Raw genomic sequence first — 25,979 nt, 5'->3', positions numbered from 1 at the left:
CTAAAAACATCTGTTTTCCCTCCATTAGCAGGACTGCTTTGAAAGCCCAATCAAATAGTATTTAGTATTGGTAGTATTTTAGTGTTGTTTATTATTGATCATTATTTTATCAATCTTAGAGATCAGCCTGGAAGTGCAGTTTAAATTACATCTCGTCAGTCAGAGACGGTTCAGCCGCCACACGTGACCGGCAGGAACCACGGAGACGGTCGGCTGTTTATTGTTAAAATATGCAACATTTGTTGTTATCGATCCAAAACGTGCACGATCACCGGTGTGCGCATGCCATTACACAACAGTGCAGAGCAACACATGATTGTTTCTTTTCTTCCACTCCTCCGTCAGCATCAGCGTCATCTCCAGAGCCTCAGCCTCTCACTACCCAGCAGCGCTCTGGTGAGAGTCTATCCACACAAAGTGTACTCTTCTATTTCATGCTTGACGACCCTGTGAGGAGAATATCAATGCGCAGCCCCCTCCGAGGCCTAACGCACACAACCAGCCGCGCCGCACACGCAGGCGGAGGAGACGCTGCGGCTCGGCATACAAAAGGCAGGAGCCGGTTTCTTCTTCTACTTAGTCATTCTGCGCACCCGGTGACTTCCAGTGACTCGGCGTCGTGAATTACAGGATCACAGCACAATGGAGAAATAATTAGCTTGATGGGAGGAGGCAATTAGCGAAACACTTTAAATACAAACGGCGCCACTGACTGCATAAAATACTGTGAATTATTAATCAGACCACTGGCTTAGAGGAACATGACACTGAATAACAAACTAGTGTACAGTATGTGCACACACAGATTTGGTTTGAGGACTCGAGGTGTGTGTGTGTGTGTGTGAGAGTCTTTTTGGAAAGTGTGCATTATAACACTGTGGGGGACGTCTGGGAACAGCACGTCCCCCACAAGGTGAAGCATTTATTTTAGGGTGAAGCCTTGGTGTAACTGTTAAGATCAGAATTACAAAATGGCCAAAAAAAAAAAAAAAAAAGAAAAAAGAAAATTGGCTAAAGAATTTATGAGATGCAGTTAATGTGACATTGAAAGACATTGGCACTGAACCATCTGTTGAGGAACTGGCTGATTTTAGCTGATTCTTACATTTTTAAAGAGCACACCTCGACACCACCGGCCGGGGACAATTTACAACACAGTTTGAATGGACACAATGAAAAGGGCTTAAATATTTAAAAATCAATCTGAATTTGATTACACTATAAATTCAAACTCTAACGACTTAATATAGTCATAACTTATCATAACTTATGATTCATATTTAGTTTAACATGATTTTCCCACATGGAAAGTGAAACAACGAAACTTGTCTACTCCTGAGTGCATATCATGACTCAGGAGTTTATGAGATGTTTGTTGTGATTAAAATGGCGACTGGCAGACGCATCAGAACGGTTAGCGTAGTTATTTGTTCATGTTGTTTGTTAGCTTGTAGCTGTAACTTGTTTTGGTGACCGGTGGAAGAGCAGAGAGCATCAAGACGGTGAGAGGAGGAAACATCAGAGAGACTCAGCCAGAGTCTGTCGGTTAGCGTAGTTAGCATCTTTTATCTGTTCATTTTGTTTGTTAGCTTGTAACTGCCGATGGCTGACACAGAGTTAGCGGTTGTGCTAATGCTAACTGTGTCATTGGTTCACTGCGGTTCGAGGTGGAAACACTCAGTCACGACTCTTGAATTAAACTGGATTTTTCATCGTACGGGGTCTTTCAGTCGTTTCACATCATCCCCCTGTTTAAGGACAATGTTCGGGGTTGAATCCTGTTTGAAATTCTCGGCCTCCTCCCCTGAAAGCTTTTATATTGCACCTCTATAACTCCTCCATGCGGTGCTCGACTGTCTGGGTCAACCTGACAAACAGAAAAACCTTGAACGCTGTGTGAGTGTTTAAGCCTGTTTGTGTGATGAATGTGTAACCTATTATTCCGCCATCCAACTGGCCTCCGCCTCGACACACAGACGCAGTGTAGGAGTCCAATATGAAAATCTATTCAGCTCCCCCGTCTTCTCCTCTTCTTCCTCCCTTCTCTCTCCTTCACCTCCCGTATACCACTCTCTCTTTTCCCCTCTCTGTCACGGGCAGACGCCCTCAGTGTGTCACACAAGGACCTGACAAGCAGCAAGAGTCCATCTGTGCAAATTCATACTAAAAAAGAAGCGAGATTGTGCCGCCCCATTTCCTCCTGATTAAAATTTCAGCGCACGTCGCCATGATATTCCTCTGGGGCTTTTCCTTGCTGCTCGACGAGACCTTGAAAAACAAGACAAGGAGAGAGGAAAAACTTTTCAGCTAATGTGTGCACATGTTCAGTTTTGTGGAAGCGGAACGTGGGCGGGTGCTGAAACGAGAGAAGGTAATTGAGACAGACAGTAAAAGAGGACGAGTACGAGAAAGACGGAACGATGCTGAGGAACAGATGGGGGACGCGATCACGTGTGTGCATAAAAAGATTCTGCAATGGAAAGCCTTTAATTCACAACACATTTTCCATTAATAACCACTTGACTTGACTTTCATAAGTGTTGGATATTCTCCGGCTGAGAGAATAAAAGATGAAAAATCTACTCAACTAGGCACAAAAAACTCAAATTTTAACACTAGATAAAAAGTTAGAGGAATCGAACAAAAAGTCATGGCAACCCAGGGTCATTAGGACACGCTGTCAAGAGACAGTAACTATCTGCACCAATCCATTCAATAAATGTTGAGATGTTGGTGGAACTACACGAAAAGTCCTGAGATCAGCAAAGGCATCAAGGATTCATCCTCTGGACACACACACACACGCACGCACGCACGCACGCACGCACGCACGCACGCACGCACGCACACACACACACAGACCACTGCCACCAACGAAGCTCTAGGTGGTTTTAACACAGGGCTGAACTCCTGCTAAATCTTTCAATAAAAACATGGTGAAAACAACAGAGAGGCATGATGCTCCCCTCACTGTGTGTTTTGGTCCAGCAATAACCTCAGTTTAATTTGCTCATTAAGCATTTTTTGATATTGCAAGATTCTCTCCCTGGTGTGTTTTTTTTTATTTGTGGTTTGTTTTGTATATGTGTTCATGCTCGGACAGCAGCGTAAGAAAAGTGTGTATTTAATTTAATTTTTACTTTCACAGTATTAATACTGTGAAAGTATCAAAGCCTCAGTCCACAGAGAAATGCACACAGCCTGTATTCAGAAACTGAGCCTTAAAACCAGCCGTCAGGACTTCTGTTACTTTGTGATGTCACAACAAAGCAGTCACCAAGCCCCGCCCACCTGGACCCACTACTGAGCCTCCTCTCTTCTGATTGGCTCACCGACCTGTTGTTACTAGAGCTCCAGAGAGAAGCCTGAGAGAGGAGATGTAAAACTACACTGATGTTGTTTTTGGGTCTTAAAACCACCAATATATCTTCTTATGGATCAACACTTCAAATAAAACACAAGAGAAGAAGAAAATACAGAGTTTTAGATTAAATCTAATAAGAGGTGAGTGTTTCATTCTCAGAAGATGTTGTCTGGAGTGTCATTTATAATAAGGATACACAAAATAAGTTCTGCTGAGATTTGTGGAATGTAAAAAGAAAATTGTTAGTCCACAATAAAACCTCACAGGGTAACTTTACATTTGTTTGATGATAGTGTAGTAAACATAATGCAGCTCCGTCTCAGCCGGCTCATAACAATCCACATTCACAGTCCACTCACACACACTCACACACACACACACCGGCCCCGATGAGGCATTGAAACCGAGCTGAAAATAAGGCAGCAGCAAACACAGTCATCTGTTTCTCTGCTGTACGACACAGCAGAGAAACACCACTCCGCTAATCAGCGTCGTCAGAAAGCTCAGGCTCCACGCTGCCACGAACCCATTCCACTCTGGGCACTTTTCCGCTCTATTAATATTCAAGAAATAGCACAAACACAGTGATAGGACATTGGGGGAATGCCACCACAATCCACACAGGCTGCTGTGTCTCCAGCCAACATGTTCCAATTATCTCACAGACCCAAAAAAAAAGTCTCATTAGCGACACCCCAAAACAGAACTACGTCTTTAATTCTGCAGAGGGAACGACGTGACGACAGCCGGGAGGACAGGCATGGTGTCACCTGGCAGCTTGATCCCTCATTAAATTTAATGTAGCCTTTTAGTGGTCTATTTAACTGATGACAAAAGGCCACATGTCAGTCAGTGTTTGCACACGGATTCATGAAAGACAGACTGAGAGTGTCAGTTAACAAATGTGTATTTGCATGAGACACAGACACATTCCTGTATCCTGATCTACCTAAAATTCAGGAGCTGCCTCCTTCAAAAAAAGAAAACGACACAGCCCACAAAGTCGTGGGCTTCACGGCGCTGCGGGCGACTACCGTTCAACCTGTACCTCCTCCTAAAAATCACAATTCTACGGAGCATTCAGCAGAGCTTTGCTGCAAGTTCCCACACTTAGCCTTACACAGCCTCACCTCTTCAACTCAGAAAATCTAATACTGCCAGATTTACTTTCCAGGGAGCTGCCCCTGAAATGGCCGACAAAGCTGTAAATACCTCGAATGAAGTCTGCATAAAGTACAAGTTGTCAAATATCAACTGACAACTAAAGCGCCTGCATGGTATTTATCTTAATGTGTGACTGTAACAGCCAATAGTGCATGCACATTGACAAGGAGAGGCTCGGGCCATATTCAAATTTTAATATCTTGAAATTTTAATATCAAAGTATCACGATATACTATATTAGGAAGTATTGTTGCTATCGGTAACTAGTGTACCATACGAGCTGATGTAAAGCAGTAGCTTTACTGAGTATTTTCCCTGGCCATGGTATGATGTAATGCAACGTATGTCATCAAATACTCAAGGTTTAAAGCAGAAACAGACTCTGTTTTCTACATTTGGGCAAAAGAAAGCCACATTTCTGAGTTTGATGCCGCTGCCGAGTCGTTACGACACGTTCAGCCTTGAAATGTGGGCGACACCTCAACTGGGATGGTTATGGAAGGCTTCGAAAATCGCAGACAGCCATTGGTCCATCAGTTTTCCTCCTGGTGACCTCGATGGGGGGATTTTGCGGATTATGGCGAGCCTCTCTGAAACGCTGGCTGCCTAACCTCATTTCCATGCTGCTGTGGTCTCCTGCTAATCTGCCCAACAGCAGATTATGTTTGCTATTCGGTCAGATAGCGTGGGATTGGTGCTGCTGCTGTGGGTTTAGGCTCCAAGCAGCTGTTGTGGGACATTATGCAGCACCAACAGGCCAGAGGGACACGGAAGAGACGTTCCTTGATTTGTTGATTTGTTTCTCCCCCGTCTCCATCCCCTCACTGTTATCTCTTTGCCATCCTACTGTCTACTGATGTCTTTATTCATGGAAGCCATGTTATCAAAGTTTTGATTTTTTATTTACATGCCCCCCCCCCCCGGGTGACATCATATGAAACCATAACATTGTGTTGCATTTCTACGCTGACGACACACAACTCTATCATCCAATTAAACCTGATGACAAAACCAGCCTACAAACCCTGCATAACTGCTTTGGAGACATTAATTAAAAAGGTGAATGTGCCAACTTTCTTCAGCTCAATGACACCAAACCTGAGGTCATTCTCATTGCCCCTGCCCAGGTCAGGGCTGAGATTGATACCGACCTCACTTTTAAGGCTCCATCCGCGCTTTGACACCTTCTTATATCTCAGAACTGCTCTCCCTTTACGACCAAACACGCTGCCTGAGATCCTTGAGCACGACTCTGTTATCTGTCCCAAAGTCTCAGCTAAAAACTAAAGGTGACTGTGCATTTGATCATCAAAGCCCCCAGACTGAGGCGTGTCCTGCCCGTGGAGATCAGGTGTGCTGAATTATTGCCCCAGTTACTACTCAAAACATACTTGTATAAAGCAGCTTTTAATTCTTGATTTCAATGCTTTTATCTTTGGTTTTTGCTTTTAGTTTTATTTTCTTGTCTGATTTATTGATTTCATAGTTTAAACATGTGTATTTGTTATTCTCTCTGTTCTACTTGCCTTCCTAATAGACACTTTGACTCTCTTTTCTGTCTCTTTTATTGCTTTGTTCTGTTTTTATGTATGCACAGCACTTTGTAACTCTGTTTTCAAAAGTGCTATAATTATTATCATCATTATTTGGCTTGCCTGGATAGGACGACAGACAAAAACACTGTCCTTGGCCTTTCTTTGGGATGTATTCAGGCTCTACCATGCTGAGCTCACAGTGCCACCTACGGCAGAAGTCAACAGCAAATAGCAGCGGGCTGCCTGGATGTTTTCAGAGTGGTCTTTCATTTTTAGAGGCACAGGTAATATTGTCACACATGAATGATTACTTTTAAAAGGTGCCGGTGAAAGGAAGGAGAAAAATCAGGGCTCTGGAGCCAAGTACAAGAGATATCTTTCTCCTTCTTTCATTTATTAATTCATTTTATCGCCTGCAGCCTGACACCTTCAGCATTTAGGCTTAAATGAAGCCCTGAGGTGTGGATGCCTGTATCACACACTTGTGGCATTGGTTGTTTTCTATCCTGTAGCTTTTATTGAGTTGTTCTGTTGTGGAGTGACAACATGTGCATATTACTTCTCTTAATTTTCTACTCTAGTCTTTTGTAAACTCACAGTTGATGTAGGTTGTAGTTTAGCACCCACAGTCCTTATCTGACGTTCCTCTGAGTCTTCAGCAGTCTGGAGTTTATCAAATCAAATCAATTGGGGATCTTTTGTACAAAGTTTCCTCTTTGTGTTTCCGTCCAGACTGTAACACAAAGACGAGGTCATTTTTAAAGATGTTCTGACACCATTTTTCTTCCGAAACATGAATTTGATTGATCTGACACCATTGTGTTAACAAAACAAAATAACTACTAATCCTGTATGGATGTGATACGATTGGTATTATTGTATTGTTGTATATCACACAAACTGTACATGTTGCCATAGGAATCAGTCCTTCGCCGCTTGAAATCAACAGGCGACAGTGGATGCACAACGCAACTTCCTATGCAGGCTATTGTTTTAGAGCAGTGAAGAAAAACTGATTTCCGGGTTTTATCTGGGTGTGAAACTACAAAACTTACTACGTGGTATCCGATCGGTGCATAGACTTGCGTAGTCGCCGATACCTGATCCGGTATTTTAGGCAGGATCTGAGACATTTCCGATACTAGTATCAGTATCGGAACAATTGTAGTAAATTTGGTAATCACTCCATTTCTCCAAGTCAGACTACTGAATCCTCATATTAGCTTTGGTTAAACTTTGGAATATATTTTCGCACAGAAAGAGGACCGGGAATTTTGTCAACCATTACTTAAATGCATCAGAAACATTGATCTATTGATTGACGATGCTGGACGGAGATTTATCAGATTCATGTTTTCACCCATCCCAGCGTTTTCTATTACAACAATCAATGCTTGTACACACTCTTAAATGGTTGCACACAAGGCAAATGCAGTGTTGAGGCTTGAGTTTGACCAGTCGATGTTCAATACTGTCCTGATGCTTCAAATACCACCAACGCCCTGCAACAACGCCGGTTGGTTGGTTTCATGAGGAAGCTTCTGTTTTTGAAAAGAAGCCCATTAGACACTTGGCTGCAGATGCCTGAATTTTCAGAGAGCACTGCATTGAAGTAGAGGAAGGGTTGGCGTTACTAGTAGAGCAGTAAGATAAGAACAGAACGTCCCATTCATTCTCTGAGGAGGAGGGATCAGTCCACCTTGGGTCAATACTTCCCCTTTTCTGTTTCCTCTCCTCCTGCTGAGAGTCGACAGGAGTTCTGAGCGAGGAGACGAATCTTTTTCTGTTCTTTTTTTTTCTCCTCCACTTCCTGCTCTGTCAGATCACAGACAGATCTACCTCAACCCCCAAAGACACAATTACCTCTCCTGTTCTACCTCACCCTCTGCTCCTCCTCCTCCACCTCTTCCTCTCCTCAGCCACTTCATAGACAAGTCAATTTGACCCGGCTGTCCTGGCTCATCACACACAAACACGGGCTACCAGCGCTCGCTCTCTATAAATAGTCCACTGTACCACCGTGCCCACCGCCAACCTACACCTCTATCCGTCACAGCTCCAACTGTAAGACTGAAGGTGAATCACATCATCTCTTGCAAAGTGGTTTGCCAGGAAATGGTGTTGTAGTTTTGCAAAACACTTCACGGCAGTGCGATGTATAATTCACCGAAGTTTAGACTTTGCTCTGATGTTGTCATCGTTAGTTTTCAGACAAATATTCTCCTGAAGGTGTGATGATTCAGGCGGTGGAGATCCAGAGGGAATACACAGAAAAACAATACGAGCAGCAAAATCTCGGGCAAAAGGGCAAAAGGAAACAAAAAAAACTTCCTATAGACACTAAGAAAACAGCTACAGGCAGCAGCTGCATTGTTGAACTCATTCTGTTGTTTGCTCTTGTGTTTCTCTTAATCCCTGGAGAAATACCGAGTTAGAGAAAAGGAAGTTGGGAGTTTTGACTGTCAGCCTCTCCCAAATCTCCCCCTCCCCTGGGCTCCAGCTGCACTGCTCTTCTTCGCTGCTGAAGTCGCAGATCTTCCTGGGCGGAGATGGAGGCAGCGAGACCTCCCAGGAAGAAGGAGCCCAGCAGGGCCGCCGCACAGCCTCTCATCTCCCAACAGGAGTCATTATCCACGGCTCTGCTGCGACCAGAGATACCAGCCAGAGGACTGGACAAAGGCCATGACAGATGGCTGCTTCTCTGCCTTCTGAGGCGCAGAGCCGCGCTCGTTTCTTGGACACACACAGACGTACAGACAATTTTCAGACTTTCATGTTGTGTGAACAGTTTCACCCCTCGCAGGATGTTTATTCTGTAGGAAAAAAACAGTGAGTCAGTGTTTATATCAGCCGCCATCAATGCCAACAACAAGCTGTCGCCAAACCTACACCAATCTGCCGCCAAACAAAAGGCGAGCGCTCTATTAAATGTTGTTGCAGGAATTATGAGACTTTATTCGGCAGCGTGACATTTATTTAAATCTAATTCCTCACTACAGATTCTTAGAGTATCAAACAAACAACTAGGAAAAAGCTGTGCATCTCTCAAAAGAGGAGAAACAATGATCTTTGACATCCTTTCATCTAAAGACTTCAGAGTTTCAGTTTTGGTGAATTTCATACAACAGCACCAAAACTGAAAGTGGGACAGATGTGTGTGACGGAGCATATGTTAACCTGCTGGAGGCAACTCAGCCAACATTATGCAAAAGAGATTACTCCATGCCATTTAAGTTAAAAATTGAATTTTAACTGGAGACACAGTGTGATGGATGTGGAAGGGGCTTTAGTGGTAATTTACAGCTGTGTTGCCTCTGCCATGATCACAGCCTCCGCTGGCTCCCGTCCAAACCCATCTGAGCAAAGTGCTGTTCAAATAAGCTCCTTATCATGTCTGAGGGAGAGGAAGCGGGGAAATACTGCACAGTGGCCATTAAATGCTGAGCAGTAAGGCTGCCTGCTCGAGGAGCCGCCTCCTGTCCCGTCCGAGCCAGACACGAAACCTCTCCTGTCGTCCCGCGGTCCTTGGATTGAATGCAGGACAGAGGACTGTCCTTCAGGTCTACGAGCGCAGGGTCAAGGTGCAGTGATAGAAACAATCTGCCCCGCTGTAGCATCCTTGAGTTGAGGCTATTAATTCTTCCTGGGACATTGTTTTGTAACACTACAAGTTGCTCCTCTTGTAGGAAGGTCAAGAGGCAAATGTCTCCACCAGGTTAAATTTAACGCTTCACGTTCTTCTTCTTCTTCTGTGTTTTATTTGAAGTGTTGATCCATCAGAAGATATAAAAACCATCTCAGTGTAGTTTTACATCTCGTCTCTCAGGCTTCTCGCTGGAGCTCTACTAACAACAGGTCAGAAGATCAGTCAGAAAAGCCAAGTCAGCCAATCAGAAGAGAGGAGGCTCTGAGCCTCTCTTCTGATTGGCTGACTGTTTTCTGAGTGATCCAATAAAAATATAGCAGATTTCAGGTAAAAACACTCAGAGAAACGAAATCCTGCAAGATGTGGGTCCAGGTGGGCGGGGCTTGGTGACTGCTTCATTGTGACATCACAAAGATCAGGAAGTCCTGACGGCTGGTTTTAATTGATTGATTGATGAAATTCAATACTGTATGAAACTTTAGGAAACTTGACTTATTTACGGGTTGAGATACATTAATGTTAAAGCTCAAATCTTTACAGTTGCATTCAAGGACACCCGGGAACCAGAGATTTGAGAGTCAGTTACCAAAGATCATCAAACTCATGCGCTACCTTGTGAAAAGAAAAGTAAGTCAGGGGAGGATAACTGGACTTTTTTTTTTTTCGTTCAGCTCCTCCGTGCAACATCCTACATGTTCAAAGAGGAAAAATTCATGTGGGAAGAAAGGATAAAACAACCTGAAGAGCTGAAGTGATTCGTCAACGAAACAATCACCAACTTCTGTTAATCTATTAATGTCTTTTAATTGTTACAATTGTCAAAACTTTCATTTTTGTAGCTTTTCTGACGTCACTCTGGGCATTTTTGACTGATTCCCCATCAATTCAGGAAATGATTTCCCTTGCAGCTCTGGGTCCATGTCTCTCTATGTGAGGTCTCCGTGGGATTGAAAGCACTTTGGCTGGTCAATCTTTCTGTCATTACCCAAACACTATTTTCCCAGGTACCGCCATGAATTGCTCGGCGTTTTAGCCACTAAAGCAGCCTGCCATGTGTGTTTACCTCCCCCTCCCTCACCCCTCCTCCCGGCTTCCTCTCTGTGAGCAGAACTCAGAGCTTCATCTCTTCACGTTGCTGCTGGGTTTGGCTGAGCTCAGCACGGGAGGCCGGGTGCCACAGAGGGGGACGGAGGACAGATGTGGCTTACATAATGATCTGCAAATCAGTTATCTCGGCGGCCCTAATCCTCGCTCGCTTCCCCTCCATACATCTCCCTATGGCTGGCTCGTCCTGCTGTGCCAAGCTTTGCTGTGCCATGCCAAGCCAGAGGAGCCCAAGGCACGTTGCTCCTTCCCACCACTGGTTAGCATGAGAGAATCAATGGGCTCAGCAGGGAGAGCTTTTACAGCTCCACTGGAGGGCAATTATCAACATTTGTCAGTGAGGGGACAATCAGGCCACGGGATGATAGCTTGGGGTTCAAAAGACAACAGTCCAATATGAGATAGTAATGTGAAACAAAGTGGGCAGAGCCAGTGCTTTGAGAACTGTTAGACAGACCCCCATTCAGCAGCTGCTTCATAATGGAATAACATGTTGTAAATCTATCAACTTGTTTCAGGCCGCTGCCTCGTATCAATGCCGGCTACAGAGACTAATGCACCGACGTGCACCAGTTCACCTCCGCAGTGAAAGAGCTCATAATAGAAGCAGAAATGACTCATCAGATTCAAGATTAAGATACAAAAAAAAAAAAAAAAAGAGGCCACGTCTATTAAAAGGTCCATTCATATTTTCTCTTTGAGCTCCCCTGGTATCTGGCCCTGATTCGGTTTGATTGACTCAGGTTTCGAGACATCTGTCACAGAAAATTCTGCTGCTTTCCAAAGGAAACAGAGGGAAGGGGAGTTTTGTTTGTGGTGCTCAAAAAGTGGAAAGATTACCTTGGAAGGCTCAATAATTAATCAATAATAAACGACTCTGCTTACACCGGATAATCCAAAGACAGCGCTGTGGACTGTGGTCGCCTCTCACCATCTTGATACTCTCTGCTCTTTCACCTGTCCACCTGGAGCCAGCAGGTGGTGGGCGGGGCTCAAGGCCTGATCCAGAACTTATCAACCAGGAAGTGAGAGGAGAGGATGGTTTCATGTAGGAAAACACTGTTGAGTAACTTTGCATACTTTAAATCACGTCCGCAGGGGAACTGTAACTTTTTTCAAATGATCCTGTGCCATCGACTCGGAAATATTTCCTTTGTCCAGAACAGAGCGTGCTCGCCCTCATGAGAACAGTGTGATACAGAAGCTCAACAGCTCCAAAAAGAAGCAATTGATAAAAGTGTGTGCACAACCGCAAAAACCACCGAGAGCTCTTCTCCGCCTTCTCAAACATCCACCAGACCCGCAGGCAGTGCAAAGGTCTGAAAACACTCAATGACCCTCTTTGACCCCCTTCCCACAGGGAAGAAAAACTTGATATGAAAGGGCTTCTTTCACTCCATTGAAATCCAATCTTTTCTTTTTCTCTGACTATTTTAGGAGGTTGAACTCTTGCCAGTGCCATTAGGAACTTGTTGACACTGGTGACATTTTCAGTCTGGTTGAATTCTATAACATGTAACAAGTTATTTTTCCTAAAGCACAACGTGCTCGTGCTTTGGGAATGCTTAAGGTTGACATCTACTGTTTCTATTTACATTCGTTTTTAGGTTCTTTATGAAGATACCTTGTAGTTTTTAGTTGCTTTCTGCACTAGTTAAAAAGGCTTTTTGTAAGTCTTCTGATGTGGTTTCTTGCAGGTGGGTGGTGGCGCCCTGTGAGGAGAGCTACACCTTCAGGGCAGATTGGAAGCCACAGTATCACTATCAGAAAGAGACAAGACTAGCTAGTCGTTAAAATAACTTCCTCTTACTTTCACAAGCTGGTGGTGCAACAGGGACAACAAATAAAAAGAGAACATGTTGAAGATACTCAAACACTTTGATGCAGAGGAAGAAAAATAAGTGAACAACATGCTAACATGCTACTGTAGAAGCTGAACGCTGTCACTACATCCCAGACTTCCAGAACCACGTTTCCAAACATGTGAGCACATTTTTCTCAGCCTGTTTAAAAAGGTGTGTTCGTGTCCGTCCTGCAAACAACAAAAGGAGCAACTCATTAACATCACAGACCAACTATTTCAATAATACCAAGAGCAACAGGACTGTAGCTGTGCAGCTGTGTGAGTGGCAGCAGTGCTACTGGGGACATTAACCTGGACCGGTACTAACATTGCATCAGCCTCCACCTCAGCCTTTTCCCTGAGCTTGGAAAAACTCCCAGCATTTAAAGCTTATTTCATTCAGCTGCTCCTCACCCACACAGCTCGTCTCTCCACACATGGTTTTACATCTCTAATCAGCACCAATGAAATATTTTACAAGACGAGGGAAAAAAAAAGAAAAAAGAAAGAAAAAAAGGAAATTTCCCCTGACTTTGATCCAAGATGAAGACAGGTTATGGGGGGGATGGTGTGTGTGTGTGTGTGTGTGTGTGTGTGTGTGTGTGTGTGTTTGTTTGTAACGATCAAAGCATCATAAATGCTAACAGTGACATCACCTGCTGCTGCTGCAAGTAGCTCAGTGAGAAATGCCACGGTCTAGCAGAGCAAAAAATGCAGCAATTTCTTCCGGAGACAGCGCGTCAATCTTCAAACAGCTGTTCAGAAGTGCTGCAGTGTGATTTCTGAAAAGTGCTTTAAGACCAGAAAAACAGGACCGACTGCCTCGGTTCGAACCCCTCCCCCTCCGAAAAGTCTGTGAGCTAAAGGAAACATCTAGGACGCCGCGATCTGTCGGGACGAGGCGAAGACGTCGCGCTTCACAGGGGGAGGCGGGGCGGCAGAGGGGCTGACGGTGAGAGAAGAAAAGGTTTCATTGTGGAAACTTGAATCACGACCTCGGGATCGTGGGTGAGTGAAGCTGAACACCAACAGAGCCGACCTCTGCATCGCTACGTTCAGACACAGTGCACGGCACCTGCTGCAGATCTCAGCTGTTCATCAGCAGGTCTTTTGTGTTTTCTCAGCTGCTGTTGACAGCAGATGGAGAAATCAGTGTTTTATAATAACTGCTTCATTAATGCTTTTATTGCCTCCAATCTCTCTTAACCTCAAATTCATTCAATAACTGTAATATTTTCATATGGACAACTTTCTAAAAGACTCGCTGCTCGGCTGCGTTTCAGGACATTAACTCATTTCCTTCATTGATTGACCTGGACGGGGGTCCGGCACAACTTCACCTCTTCTGCAAATCTGTCTGTTTCCACGCATCATTGTTCTCAGTCAAGAACAGCTCTGCCAGCTAATTAAAATGATATAGCAAAAGATTGGAAAATCATTAACCGTGACAATCAATTCTTCCTTCATATTGATATTTAAGTCCTAATAGTTGAGTTGTTGTAGAAAATTCCTAAGTGCCAGTATTACATGAGGGAACTAGAATCACCGCCTCGTGGTTGTATCCCTCCGCCAACCAGCCAAGCTGCAGGGACTATGGCCACACACACCCCCAGAACATTATGATGTCACAGTGAAGTTGACCTTTGACCCTGAAAATAAAATGTCGTCACTTTATCATTTTGTGTACAATTATGTCATAATTAGTGTGTGAATTCTTGAGAAGATTAGAAGAAATCCCCTCGAGGTGATCAACATTCAAACATCATTTCCTGTTGAACATCTGGGAATCTGCCCTATGTCCCACCGGTAGGGAAAGTAAAAAACAAAAAAATCCTTGGATCCGCCCCTTTAAAACGGATTGGTGCCAAGATGTAATGGCCAATACCAATCACAAGGTCCTGGATCCCGGAGCTCGTTCTGTCGGACTTCAGTAACTGTGATTAGTTATTGTCTTTGGATTGCTTTGGAGAGTTTTGTGCTGAATTAGTTGAAACACAATGTCCTCGTCATCACTCCCCTCTGCTGCTGCCACAGCTGTACTTTCTCTCTCTGCTGAGACCATTTCAGATTTTATAAGAAACAATAAAGACAGTGTTTTAATAAGCTCAATAAAAAGGTTTATATGAACCAGGTAACGATGTTTCTCCAGCGGGAGAAGCAGGATTCCTCATTTCGTTTCTGACACGGGTTCAGAGAAGTACCACATTTCTGAGGAGCGTGTGAACACACCGCAGCTCTGGCAGGTGCTGCTCGGTTTGTTAGTGGACACGGCTGAGCGAAGAGAACATACAGTAGCAGCCTCAGGTTAACTGGCTCATCTGCTCGGACGCTCCAAACCCTTCCTGCTTTTCCCATGATGCTCGCCTGCTTTAACTGCCGCGTCTGTGAAAGGCCTGCGGTCCGCCTTATCACGATGATCTTTACAGCTATGCAGCCAGCAGAGAAAAATACTTCTTTGTCTTTTGAACACACACACACACGCACACACACGCGCACACACACACACACACACACACACGCACACACACACGCACACACACGCGCACACACACACACACACACACACACGCACACACACACGCACACACACGCGCACACACACACACACACACACACACATTTTTTTTATCTCATATGCACAAAGCCCACAGCAGACTGCCTTTAAATGCCACGGTCTCCGAGAGTACCAGCTACAAAAAAAGAGAAAACACACTTCAGGCATCAAAGCGTTCTGCTGGAAGAAGAAGAAAATAAATTATCTCTCTGCTGCATTTCCTTTAATAAATATAAACTCATCACAGGTCAGGTGTTGTGGTCAAGTACACATTTTTTTCCAGCAGCAAAAAAAGAAAAATCAAACACATTCTCACAGCCAACATTAAGATCCCTGAACACAACAGAGACGATGTGAGGGGAGAAGGAGCTCGAGTTTACACAGGACTCTGGCTAATGAGTAACAGTAATGATAACAGCAGGTGACTTTTAATTTTGGCTCCGTCAAGGTTACCAGCAGCTGATAATGAGGAGAGCAAGGGTCAGAGCCGGGGTCCAGGCGGTTGGACTTCACTATCACAGAGAAACAGGACTCTACTGAACTTCTACTGATTCACCTCTGTGACCAACCTGGAACAGATGTGGACAGTGACACCTCGCTGCCGAGGGTCCAGATGTGGCGCTGCCCCTATAGACCTCGACAGACCTTCAGCGGAGACCCCGTCGATCCCCGGCTCCTCCAAACTGCCCCTGATGGATGTGACATGTACTGTAAAGCTGTTTGAGTCTCTAAGATTAGAGAAGTGCTGTATAAGTGCAGTCCATTTACAGTCCATCAGACCGACATATCTCAATAACGACTAGATGGATGAGTAAAGTAGAATTTTAGAGCCATTCGACAAATCGAACTGACAGGTAAAAAAATTACTTCTCAGAAACGAAGTTGGGTTTGAACGGACACTGCAGTGATTTAAAGGTCTGTAATTTCCTCTTCTTCTGTGTTTTATTTTAAAGTTTTGATCCATAATAAGATATGTTTGTGGTTTTAAGAACCGAAAACCATCTCAGTGTAGTTTCACATCTCCTCTCTCAGGCTTCTCTCTGGAGCTCTAGCAACAACAGGTCGGTGAGCCAATCAGAAGAGAGGAGGCTCTGAGCCTCTCAACCACAGCAGATTTCAGGTAAAAACACTCAAATCCTGCAAGTGTTGGATGGTGGGTCCAGGTGGGCGGGGCTTGGTGACTGCTTCGTTGTGACATCATAAAGTTCAGGAAGTCTTGACGACTTGCTTTATAATCAAACTACACATGGACAGACCTTTAGACTGTCTGGTAGCTTTAAGTTGAGGGACTTCCATATGTTCATACCCTCTCTCCTCTAGACCAACATGGCACCAGAACATAAACATCAGGTTTAAAAAAAAAGCAGCAAAGTCGGGTCAAGCTCTAGAAACGCTGCATCCTACAATTCCCAGAATACAGTTCAGGAACATCCAACACAAGCTGTGTATTAAACATTCACTGTATGAATACCAGATGTGAGATAACATCAGATATGGTGTTAAATCAGTGGTGTGTGCCCTTTAAAAACTGATGGCTATAACACAAACCTATACAACCATTGTGTTTCTATGCTGAGTGATAATGAGGATACATCACAGCTCTATTAGGCCTGAAGTGTGCAGTGCTGAATGATGCATAAGAAAAGCTTTATTAAACCAGTGCAAAGACCACGTTTCAGGTTTTGTACACACACAGATTTCATTTGGAGGCCAGAGACGTTCACATCTGACTCCAGGTCAGTGAAGACGATAAACACAACTATTGAAAACCACTAAATAGACTCAACTTACTACATTAAGAGTGCATCTCATTCTTTTTGAGGCTCTGCACCGTGAAGCACAGAGCTAGCCTTAAATTAGCGTCTAGGGATTAGCTTAATCATCTGAACATTAAAAAAAAAAAAAAAAAGCGGCTCCATAACCCACGTGGTTGTAATTAAAAGCCTGACTCCTCGCTCCGTATCCACAGGCTGTCTGCTGCACCTGTCCCTCATTTGGCTCCTCGCACTAATCTGGGGCAGCGGATCCCTGACAGGCATACAGAGCGGCTCCTGCACGCGCTCAGTCTGCGCCGCAGCCAGCAGCGAGTCAACGTCTGCCTTGTGCGAGGAAACCCGGGGAGGAAACGCTCTCCAACAAAGTCAGCCTGTGAACAAACACCTCTTTTTCCCGCTCGCTCTGCCTTTTTCTCCTGAGGTGTTTCACCCCTCCTCCTCCTCCCCCTCTTCTTTCTCTCTCAGCTCTGAGTGATAAAGTGCAACGACTTAAGTCTGCAGCGAGTAACTCCACTTGTCTTTGCAAATGACTTTCACCCCTCAGTCTCCCTCGTTTCCAGAGGCTTAACACATTAAAGATACAATCTCATTTCCCAGTCCAGGAGCGCAGCTAGCCCACAACTCAGTGAGACTACATCAGGTAGTGACGCTAACAGCCTTCCTCCTCATCACCAAATCCTGCAGCAGGGCGATTTCATTCTCTCTAAATAACCCCATGTTAATATAAGTGAATATTTCATACTGTTGTAAAGCTATAAAACATATTATACATATGGATGAGATGGAAACATCATTATTACAGAACTATGTGAACTATGTGAAGTCTGTAGAAACAAATTAATAATTAATAATTAATACATTTTCTCCTGATCACAGTCTAACGTGTTTATTGGCAGCAACCGACAGTTATCATCATTATCTATTAACATCCTGTTTGTTTTGGTGATTAATCAGTTAATTTTGGCGCAAAACACTGAATAATGCTCTTTTCTTTCCTAACAACAGTCGACAAATCTCTTATCGTCACACATACGAGCGCGTGCGGCGAGCTCTCACGAGCGCAACAGTCCAAGGTGACGAATACCAGCACGGCCAATAGAAACGAAGCATCCACCCTGCTTCATAGTGAAGTAACTTTTTGGCATCTTGTTGTGTCACAATCGCAGTCTGCAGTATAATAAACTCTAATGAACTCTCTTTTTTTTTTTTTTTTACATCAACCTGATAAAAATCCCTCTCATTACGATGACAGTAAACACCTGCAGCGTGTCCTCTCCGGGCTCACACAGACATTAACCTTCTCGGAGGCTTAACACACAGACAAACAAAAATTTAAGTCTTTTACACAAACGTGAACATACAGCAGTCTGCAGTATAATAAACTCTAATGAACTCTCACAACTGTTTCCATAAACCACGTTAAACTGTCTTAATCCTGCTCTCACAGCCGCTCTAATTGCTCTTAACCTCACAGGATTCATAGAGTTGATGCGATTTTCTTAATTGCAAGAGGGCCTCCATTTCCCCACACTTGTTCACAGTCATGAGGAAAAATTCAGTACAGCCTAAAATTACTCCCAGTACCAAAACTCGCCTTAAAAAAAGGAGGCTGCGTTTGTCTCCAGATGCCTCGTGTGCACGTGTGGTGCGATCCACATGAGCAGTTTTCTGCGAGGGGGCAGCCGAGACATGTTCAATTTCAATTTGGTTTCTGTGCACTTTCGGATTCGCGCCTCTTGCAGGTGCAGCCTGGAGGTTTTCCCGAGCACTCTGAGAATCGCTGCCTGCTACTGGCATGAAACATCACTCCCTCTCTCCCACATGATGTCGATAGAGCAGAAAGGAGGAGATTTTTCACAGAACCACAGGCTAAACTCTTATTCAACTTTAATGTTTATCGGAATAGAAACGGAGAGGAAACAGACGGGGAGCTGCGGGTCAAACAGTTTCGACTCTGCTGAAGGACCGGGCCTTACAGACAACTGTAGCCAGGCATCAGAAATTCCAGTTACACCATGACTAAACCACGACTAGTTTGGCCCACTTCCTGGAATTTCGTTTTTAGTGATGAGAAGCGTGTCGACCGCTTCTTCTTCTACACAGACAAATCTGCTGAGGGAAAAGCCATTCATTTGATAGGTTATCTTATTTATTAAAGCTCCTCTAGTGTAAAGGTCTCTGTCCATGTGTAGTGTTCTGGAACTTTGTGATGTCACAACAAAGCAGTCATCAAGCCCCGCCCACCTGGACCCACATCTTGCAGGATTTGGTTTCTCTGAGTGTTTTTACCTGAAATCTGCTTTATTTTTATTGGATCACTCAGAAAACAGTCAGCCAATCAGAAGAGAGGCTCAGAGCCTCCTCTCTTCTGATTGGCTCACCGACCTGTTGTTACTAGAGCTGCAGAGAGAAGCCTGAGAGAGGAGATGTGAAACTACACTGAGATGGTTTTTATATCTTCTGATGGATCAACACTTCAAAATAAAAGGGAAGAAGAAAAAAAGGAGCTTTAACTTTAACCTGGTAAACTCAGTAAATACCCTGGTGGAGAAACTTGTCTGTTGTAAAATACGGACCTTTAAGTGGCTGCATAATAAACATCATTATGTCGATGTGTGCAGAGGGAGTTCCAGTTTTTTCCCCTCACGATATGCTGCTATGAAAATATTAGCTTTTCTACAATCTACGGCTACAAACTAAATTAGTCCATTAAATGATTTCATAAGGTCCAATCATGCCTCTGCACACTCGCCGCCTAATTACAGCCGCGATGTGTTCTCCAGAAGAAAAAAACAAAACAGTTTCGAGTAGGTAAGATGGAAATGAATAAAGCATCAAGGGTTTGTTTATCTTTCCTCAAAAACGGACGAGACTTTCAGTGTTTTTTTGAGGCCCCTGGGAGTCCTGGAGGACAGAGGGGGTCAAACAAATATCTGATTTGCATTGTGACTGTGGGGTAGGAATACATCACAAGCAGACAGCCAGGGAATTCAAAATCAGAGTCAAGCACTGGGGGTATTTATTCAGAAAACCAGTTTGTTCGAGAGAAAGGATTTGTGGTTTTATACAATTTGCAGCTCCTGAAGCAGAAAGGAGTAATTACAAGAAGTTCTGATGACGTCTCTTTGTCCCGAGTCGTTACACAAACTTGTCCTTGTTTACTTTGAGCTCTGCTCATTAATAAGACCGGACGGTCGCTGACTGACCTTCTCCTGGCTCTGAGAGCAGTACACATATATATATATATATATATTTAAGAGTGTGCCTCAGTGCGGGTAAGTCAGGCAGTGTGCTGTACATGTGTCAGAGGCGAAATGCCCAAGGTCCCGCAGTGATGAATGAACAGTAATCCAGCCTACAGCGTGTGGCTCATAAATGTAGCCTCCAGTGTACAGAAGCCTGTATGATTCTCATTTGTCTGTGACAGGGCCGTGAATCTCAGTCAGCTTCCCCTTCAACAGCACACACCTTATCTTCTGGACTTCTACCACTGCTGATTACATCCAGTTAGCGGGGGGGGGAGGAGAGTCCATTGGACCCCCAGGAATGGAACCTGACCTGGGAATACATGAAAACTATGTGGAGATATGGAACATGTGGTCTGAGCTATGTTTCCACGTGAGCTGACATACGTAGATCTGTTCAGGCTGGGTGGGGCTCTACCACTTATATAAGGCTCCTAGCAATTAACCTTTGGATTATTAGTTTTATAATTAGTGTAATTTTCAACAATAAGGACCATTACCTGTCAAGGTATGAGTACCACAAGTGACACCTGTTTCCTTATGAACATTTTTTAAATTTTTTATTTTTGTGGTTGCCAGGCAGAGAATGAAAAGCAGCTCCTCACATCTCAGAAGTTGTGACTTGAAAGGTTAATTATTGATTCATTTCGCAGTCGACTGATCAATCAATAATTCATGCCGGTTCCATCCAAAAGTGCTTCACACCAAAAGGCTGAATTTTGCCTCGACAGCGAAGCAGCTACAGGAAGTCCTGAGTTACAGTCGCTGGAGGCAGCTGAGCCTCCGCTCACTCGATCTAAACCCAAAGGTTAGAAGTTCGGGTGGAAGATCAGACAACTTTTGCAAACGTTTTTAAGGAGAACAACATATTCACATCAGTGACATTGCAGACGCAGCATGTGATACTTGTCATCATCAAATCCTGGACTGTCCCGGGAATAAACACCCAAAAATCACTGCAAACTTTGCTGAACATGCCGCTCTGCCACAGCTGAGACTGGGGACAACAGCAGAAGATTTACAATACAAGATTTTACAACAATGCAACAAAACACTGTCAAGCAAGCAACAGAAAAAACATCATCGAACAGTCTGAGGTGAAAACGACGTGGCTGTCCCACATCAAAATACCTCAAACTGGTGGAAAAATTGGTCCCAAATAAGTTAAAGAGACTAAAGAGAAGAAGCCAGCAAGACGACACATCGTCCTGACAACCACTCACGCCGACAGGCAAGTTAGAGTCGTCAATTAAAGACCCCCCTCCGATGAAAATCAAGCGTTTCACCTCGTTAACATCCATGTGATGTTTTTATTTACCACAAGACATGTGATGAGAGAAATAATCAGTCGAGTGATTCCTTAAGTATAAGACCAAGATAAGGGGAAGACATTAAATACTTCAGTGAACATTGTAAGGAAAGCTGAAGGAGAGGACTTAAGGGTGTTTTTTGTTTTTATTTTAAGGAAAATCTAAACTTAACAGGTCAAACTCTGCAGCCTCTTTTTTATTTTTTTTTTTTATTTTTACCTGCCGCTCTCATCTCCTCTAATCTCCACTTAACCTGAGCTGCTGGAGCAGACAGGAGGAAGCTGAGCCACCTCTGCTTCAACAGGCATCCTTAATAAGAGACGTGGAAATGTGCAAATTACCTTTCTGTCACTGTCACGGCGGGGAGGCTCTGAAGCAGCTCCTGTTTGCTACAGCAGTATGAAACACTCATCCCCCGGCCTACACCACTTATAGCTGCTGTAGCTGACACAGTGGTGTTAGCATTAGCACAGTGCAGAGGTCAACGCCTTCGGAGAAAGACACTGTGTTGGGCTGAGGTCAGTGTCCTGCATGTACTGGACATCTCTACTTTACCCGAGTAGTATTATGACTTTTACTCCACTACACTAAAAAGACAAATTTTTTACTTGTGACTCCACTACATTTCTATGAAGTACTCTTACTTTCAGTGGAATGCATTTGCTTTTATTTTGAAAATAAATGTGATAGACCATACAGTGTGTTCATCACAGGAGAAAAACCAATCACAGCCAACTCCTACACTCAGTCATGTTTGAACAGCTCAGTTTAAACCTAGCGATGCAATGTCATAACCGTCTTCCACAACAATTAGCAGCTATAAGCAGGTTTTTTCTTTCTTTTCTTAAACATGTGTAAACCTGCTAATAAAAGCCGATTGGCTCCTTTTCCACTGAGCTGCTAGCCGCTGTGCAGACCGGTAAAACAGATCTGTCAGGTCTCATCTCCAGGTCGGTGCTCCTGTAAAAGTGTCGAACACTTCCATTGTGTTTTTCAAACTTATTTCAGGGCTGTCGGTCACTGTATAAGCTGCTTTTGTTTTAAGTGTCAGATGTTTTACTGACTGTTTAAAGCGTGGGAACCTGTCACTGTTGTTATTATTGTTATTAGTAGTTTTACTGTTGGTTTGTATTTGACGTTATTTTCTTATTTTCTTTATTGTTTTGCATTATGATGTAATTGTTCAGTTGAGGAGGAAGAGTAGTAGCTACCTTGCTAGTGGCTGATGGGGATCCAGATGAATAAATAAATACGAATTTGACAGAACAACTTTCACTTGTAATGGAGTAATATCTGACCTACACTGTGACTCATGGAGCTGTGAGCTTTGTCCACCTCTGCTCGTCACTTCATGTCAGTTGCACACCCGTACCTGTAACATTAACCTTCGAGGCAAACCCCACTTATTGAATTACAGCTTCACCACATCTGCGTCTCCGCTCAGGTGATGACAGCAGAACAATAGTTAATAACAGCTGATGTGCAGGAGAGAATCAGGTCGGCATGTTCCAGTCACGGCTGTATTTACATGAGGCGTTTGTGAGTTAAAAACCTGCCGACCTTGTTTGGCTGAAGGATCTGAGGCTTGTTAAACTACTTACAAATGTTTGTTTGCCTTTAAAAGCTCTACCATTATTGGAGAAAGTCGGCATCATTTTTTATTTTTTTTTCTCAAATCAGCCTGTCTGTGATCAAACCGCTCTGGGTTGGTTGACAGCTGTTATCACAGTTTGCTAAATTGTAACAGGATTTTCCCCGGTCTTGTAGATGTCCCTTAATCCCATTCGTAACATTTCTTGTCATTTGAAAATATCAAATCCAAACTTGAGCAGAGAGAAAGAGAGAGAGAGAAAGAGAGAGAGAGAGAGAGAGAAATCCTTGGAGGGAATCTGTGCAGAACAAGTCGGCGTTATCGTCGCCCACGATCCAGCCTGCAAATTAGCTTCAGCCGCTGATAACGACAAGACAAGGGGAGAGACAACACTGTGGACTTTTGATGTGGATTTATGGACCGAACAATGAAGAGATCGTGAAATTAATTGTTTCTGGAGCCATTTGATACATTATTCTAGTTTAATTCTGCATGAAGATACATGTAACGCATCAGTGCTGAGCTTCACTCAGTCCTTCTCACTAAACACCTACAATAGAGTCCAGTCAAGCAAGTTTGCTGCATCTGGATAAACACCACCACCAACACACACACAGCACCACTAACACACACACCACCCATGAAAGCCTCCATTCAGCAGATTCTGTCTCATTTGAATAAGAGGGGCTACTATTGTCTGCCACACTGGCTCCGTTTTGGTTTGGGTTCTTTTGAATTTTTATGTGGACCAACACAACAGCTTGTGCATCTCATCTTTTTTCTTTCCCAACCTTTTAGCTTTTATGACTTCTGCACTGATGATTCAATCCAAGCCACATAAACAGGCCCCTGTATTCCTCGAGAAATAAACAGACCTTGAAGGCACCATCTTGTGAAGTTATTCCCAAAATCCTTTCAGAGTCTTGATGAAAATATTCTGTCTGCAGTTCAGTCAAAACACATTTTAAACCCTGTTTAAGATGCAACTTAATTCCTGACTGCAACCGGACATGGGACGTCGTCATGAATGCATCATTAGAAGGAGGAAATAACATTGATATGGGTAAATGAACCTGACACTAGCTGCTGATACTAGCATCAGCTCCCACCTAAAACCCTGGATCAGAGTATCAGCGACTAGTTTCACACCAGGGTAAAATCTGTTTTCCCATAAATCAATTCTTCTGCACTGCTCTAAAACAGGAAGTAAAGCTGTGCAGCCCCTCGGAACTATGTTAGCCGTTAGAAAAATGTCAGAAATTTGGCCACTTGTTAAACTGGAAAGTCCCACCAGTAAAAAAAAAAAAAAAAAAAAGGCAACGTGTACATTGTGCAAGGCTTTAAATGTGAAGGGGTGGTTCAGATGTTAGGAAAACTAGTGCAGGAATTATTCCTAGATGTATTGTTGTTTTATGACTGACAGTCAAATTAGATAATAAACGACAGTTATGTGTCTGTTCATGCTGCACAGAGGGTTTAACATCCATAAGGGATCAGTGCTCAGTATCAACCGATGCACAAGTCTTAAAGTCTTTAAGGAAATCCCAAATTCTGATTCATAGAAAATCCTGATTGTGTCTCTCAAAACTTGTATCACCACAACTTATCCAAAGTTGGAAAGTTAACAACAAGTCATTTATCAAAGGAACATTTTCTGCTTCCTGCTTCTCAAATGTGAGAATTTGCTGCTATTTTACGTTTTTTTTTTGTATCATTATAACTTGAAAGTCATGAGGCTTTGTGTTGTATTATTGGACACGACAAAGACAGAATAAACAACTAAATACGCAAATCTGACCAATGGGAAACTAAAAAAAAAAAAAAAAAGAGAAGCTCACATTTCCTGACATTTTATAAACTCAATAATTAATGACAAAAGTGACCAACAAGATTGAAACAACAAACCAACTCGCCCACACAAACTTCCATGAGTGAAAAGGAGGATGAGGATTTAATTTGTGGGGGGGTGGGTCATGACTGAGTGGACACACACAACCCCGGACCCTGACCCTGAGCTGCACCTTGTGAACGCAGCAGCGCCTTCAGGAACATCTGACAACTTCCTGAACTCCCCCGTTACTGCAACTTCGCTGCGACGCCTAGCTCCGGGTTAGCTACTACGTGGCTCCCCGCTCATCCTGGCCGCCGTAACTAATGACCTGCCACGCTGACACGGTGCCAGAAAGAGGGTCCATCTTGTAAATCACATCACTCACACACACATTTATACATGCATACATAAGTACATAAATGCACACACACGATGGGAATTGTCAAGGTTGATGTATTGAGGAGAGGAGAGGGGAGGGGGGTGAAGCGTTGAGACGGGGAGCTCAGAGACAGCGGGGGAAGTGCGCAGCGTTTCAGCCGCTGAATCTCATTTTCTGCAGCGACCAAACTAACATTTGAAGTATTTCTGGTGGGAACCGTCACCGCGTAAACACAGCGAGACAACCCGGGGGGCGGGGGGGGGGAGACACGAGCCCTCACCGACACGCCACGCCACACTGAGCCACCCGCGCGGCCGAGCTTTTCCCTTACCTGTATCGGGGGGACGCCGCCGCCCGGACCGTCCACTGTGTCGGGCGAGTTGTCGAACACTCGGTCCCTGTACAAAGACCACAGCCCGACGTTCGGGAGGAAAAGGAGAGCGGCTATGAGCAGCCCGGCGAACTGCAGCAGCCTCTTCTCTTTCCGCCTCATCTCTCCCCGGGAAAGAACCAGCGGCGTGTGGAAGCAGCGGCGGTGGGGAAACTGGCGAGCCCTGGACCTCCGCTCTTCTGAGCGGAGACAACTTTCACTGTGACTGGGGGCACGGACACCGGGGCTTGTGACGCGCCGCGGCTGC

General features: G+C 44.1%; 1 protein-coding gene across 1 annotated transcript in view; it reads right to left on the bottom strand.

The window, feature by feature from the left end:
- LOC111221329 (polypeptide N-acetylgalactosaminyltransferase 10-like) overlaps positions 1–25,943 on the bottom strand; it is a 75,142-nt gene extending 49,199 nt beyond the window's left edge. Inside the window, exon 1 of the mRNA XM_022744691.1 lies at positions 25,673–25,943. Within this exon, the coding sequence (XP_022600412.1) occupies positions 25,673–25,834 (162 nt within the window). The 5' untranslated portion in view covers positions 25,835–25,943. The remainder of the gene's footprint in view (positions 1–25,672) is intronic.
- Positions 25,944–25,979: the final 36 nt, after the last annotated feature.

The sequence above is a fragment of the Seriola dumerili genome, unplaced genomic scaffold (genome assembly GCF_002260705.1).
Source record: "Seriola dumerili isolate Sdu_G_001 unplaced genomic scaffold, Sdu_1.0 BDQW01000086.1, whole genome shotgun sequence".
In the NCBI taxonomy this organism is placed as follows: Eukaryota; Metazoa; Chordata; class Actinopteri; order Carangiformes; family Carangidae; genus Seriola; species Seriola dumerili.
The sequence above is the reverse complement of the archived record's forward strand: the minus strand, read 5'-3'. Positions and strand labels throughout refer to the sequence as shown.